The 2,782-nt window shown below is 43.5% G+C and overlaps 1 protein-coding gene across 1 annotated transcript; it reads right to left on the bottom strand.

Moving 5' to 3' along the window:
* Positions 1-491: 491 nt before the first annotated feature.
* LOC122043793 (aluminum-activated malate transporter 9-like) lies at positions 492-2,509 on the bottom strand. Its single transcript, XM_042604371.1, has 6 exons — positions 2,218-2,509; positions 1,989-2,129; positions 1,641-1,913; positions 1,432-1,571; positions 1,189-1,335; positions 492-1,114 (listed from the first exon to the last, which is right to left on the bottom strand). The coding sequence occupies exons 1-6, from the start codon at positions 2,507-2,509 to the stop codon at positions 569-571; spliced, it is 1,539 nt and encodes a 512-aa protein (XP_042460305.1). The 3' UTR covers positions 492-568.
* Between the last annotated feature and the right edge of the window lie 273 nt (positions 2,510-2,782).

Below are 2,782 nucleotides of genomic sequence, written 5' to 3'. Positions count from 1 at the left end.
CCAATGAATTTTAACACGCATTTACAAATTAATTAAAGAATTTAAGTAACTAAATCGAACGTTCATTATTGATGGTCCTATGATATTAATTAGACTGAAATATTTAGTTTTATTCAAATTAACTTGTGGACAAAGTTAAAATTTTGAGTTTTTGCAACATTGACAAGTTAGACGTTCAGTATTCATTGATGATCTTATGATAAAAGTTTTAATACAAGAGACGAAAATAACAATAGTTTTAGTTAAACCACTTTTGGACTAATTAAACTAGCATGTGGGGGAAAAAATTAAACGAAGAGTCTATACCTTTTATTCAAATCGATTTATGAATTATTTTATAGGGAAAAAAAATGAAGAAGAAAAGGTAATGACACTCCTCCTGGAAGATAGTACTCTATAATGGTCCTCTTGCATAATGATCCAACTTTAGCTTAGTAGCATTATACATATTTAAGACGTTCTTAATTGCATTATCTTATTGAACTGAAGGATTTATTCCTCCTTTAAGTGTATAATATTTTTTTTAAAAATATATATATAAAAGTGAAGACCAACATAATGCTCTAGCTCACGATGACACGATCTCATGCTTGAACTTGGCCAACCTTCCAAGCTTATCAACCGCTTCCACCAAGTGATCAAGCCGCGCCACGAACTCTACGAGCAATGATGTAAACGTAGCGAGGGACAGAGCAGCAGTACTGCGCTCGAACGCGCGTCTCTGCATCAAGCCGATGGCTCCATCTTCAAGCTCAGCCGCCTCGACAGACGGCCACGACCGGAGTCGGCGCCTGTGCTGCTTTGTCACCGTCGTCTCCTTGAAAGCACCAACATTAATCGCCACGACTTCAATTAGATGGCCGTCGTCGTCGTCGTTATCGCCGTCTTCCTCCTCCCTGTCTAAGGAGAGCTGAGAGGAAGTGAGGAGGTAGGAGTGGAGGTCAATGGAGCGCTGCAGGCGCTCAGTGGAATTATGGACGTGATTGAGAAGCGTGGGGTGAGGGCGACGCTTCATGTTGTAGATGTCTTCGCTTAAGCTACGGAGGAGCTCGGCTGCTCGTGTGGCTGTATCGAGGATGTCAGCTCGGAATGCACACCGTAGACTATAAGGAGCCTGTAAAAAGGTACATATTCATCAACATCTAAATTGAACAGAAATCGATCGTATGATGCTTCAAGTGCACCCACTTGTATTTCTGAATGCAAACATCCATGCATCGCCATGACTTCATAGGCGCAGTGACGTAAAACAGAGCCGACACTTACGTACTCTGCCCACGGATAGAAGAAATGCCGGAATCTACCGTGCGGTGGCTCCCATTTAGCAGAACTGGCCTGCATGGACATTTTTACAAACACTTAAACGGGATGAATTCCATCACGTTGTACTCCGACCTAGGTTATCAGAATTAAAGGGAGATGCTGTAGTACCAAGGAATCAAGCGCCGACGATGATTTCAAAATAGCTCGACACTTGCGATAAGCTGGCTCGTCGTGGAAGTCGTCCATCACCGTCTTTAAGAATTCCGGCCGCTCGGTTCCGTCGTCGTTCAGGTACTTCTTCACGCATTCTTCCGCAAAGAAAGAAGAGCAATTGATGATTGGGAAAATGCTATTAATGCTTAAGCAAAGAAGTTAACCTTGAAGGGAGTCGGCCACCAAGTCGAAGTGCTCGATGAGCTCTTTGTGCAGCTGCTCGCCGGCCCATATTGGAAAAAGGAGAACGTTCACGAGGACGGTGACGACGCCGCCGATCGCGACCGAGTACAGCCGATCGACTGAGGTCCTCATCGCATCTCCCACTCGATTATACCCGTTGGCGACAATCAAACAATATGTGAGTAGGATGACCCTAAAGCCATACTCGTAAGGAACCAAGGATGGCCACAGCTTCATGAAGGATGTGATGGCTCCTGCTTTGGTTAATCCAATAATCACTCACAAATATTGATAAACTCAATATTAAAGGTTAAAGAAATGAAGCCTACCGACAAGAAAGATACTAAAAGCAATGATATAAGGTGCCAATATGCTGCCGCTCGACGCGGCGATTTGCATGGACACCACTGCAAAGATTCCGGCAAACAAACTCCCCAGAGCTCTGTTGAATCCTCTGTTAAATGTAGCACCTAAAATATATACATTTTTTTACGAATAATTAATTAAATCTCGCATATGAATTTAACTTAATTACTTTACTGAGTTAAATTAACTAACCAACGGTGTACTCAAACATGATGGCCACAGTGAGTAAGGCCCAAACAATGTTGGCGCCAAAGAACTCGTAGGGATGCCTGATCAGTATGAGCAGTGACACGAGGAGACAAGCGAAGCCTACTTTGAGGGAGAAGGTCACCCTGTTGGTGTCCTCCATGGCAAATTCCAGCACGTCCCAAATCCATTGGCTTGGTGAAGTATTACTAGAAGTACTACTGCCTCCGCCGGTGTTCTTCACGGGAGGCGGCGGACCGATGTCGATTTCCACACTCCCCTTCTTCCCGCCGTCCATCCTAGGTGCCACCAGCTGACTTGGTTGGTGTTTAAAGTGCAGACACAAAGGATGGCTATTTAAAAGACATGAGAGAGGCTGGATTAGATTGGCGGTGCAAGTAGATAAAAGATGTTGAGAACCATGCAGAAAAACTGCATCTGCGTATATTTTAATGTCTGGAGATGTTGAGAACCATGCAGAGCATGAAACTTGTCCATCACATTAATGAAATGACCTGATCAGTTTGGATTTGGTAATTATTCAACGAATATGGTACATGATTCTTTCTGC

The sequence above is a fragment of the Zingiber officinale genome, chromosome 1B (assembly GCF_018446385.1).
Source record: "Zingiber officinale cultivar Zhangliang chromosome 1B, Zo_v1.1, whole genome shotgun sequence".
Classification (NCBI taxonomy): domain Eukaryota; kingdom Viridiplantae; phylum Streptophyta; class Magnoliopsida; order Zingiberales; family Zingiberaceae; genus Zingiber; species Zingiber officinale.
The sequence above is the reverse complement of the archived record's forward strand: the minus strand, read 5'-3'. Positions and strand labels throughout refer to the sequence as shown.

What these genes read in the sequence shown, in the direction of transcription:
- LOC122043793 (XM_042604371.1), bottom strand. Translation starts at nt 2,509, where the DNA reads ATGGACGGCGGGAAGAAGGGGAGTGTGGAAATCGACATCGGTCCGCCG. An exon ending in TTTTAGTATCTTTCTTGTCG is followed by an intron (nt 1,914 to 1,988) that starts GTAGGCTTCATT and finishes TAACCAAAGCAG; the next exon opens with GAGCCATCACATCCTTCATG. An exon ending in GTTTGCATTCAGAAATACAA is followed by an intron (nt 1,115 to 1,188) that starts GTGGGTGCACTT and finishes ACCTTTTTACAG; the next exon opens with GCTCCTTATAGTCTACGGTG.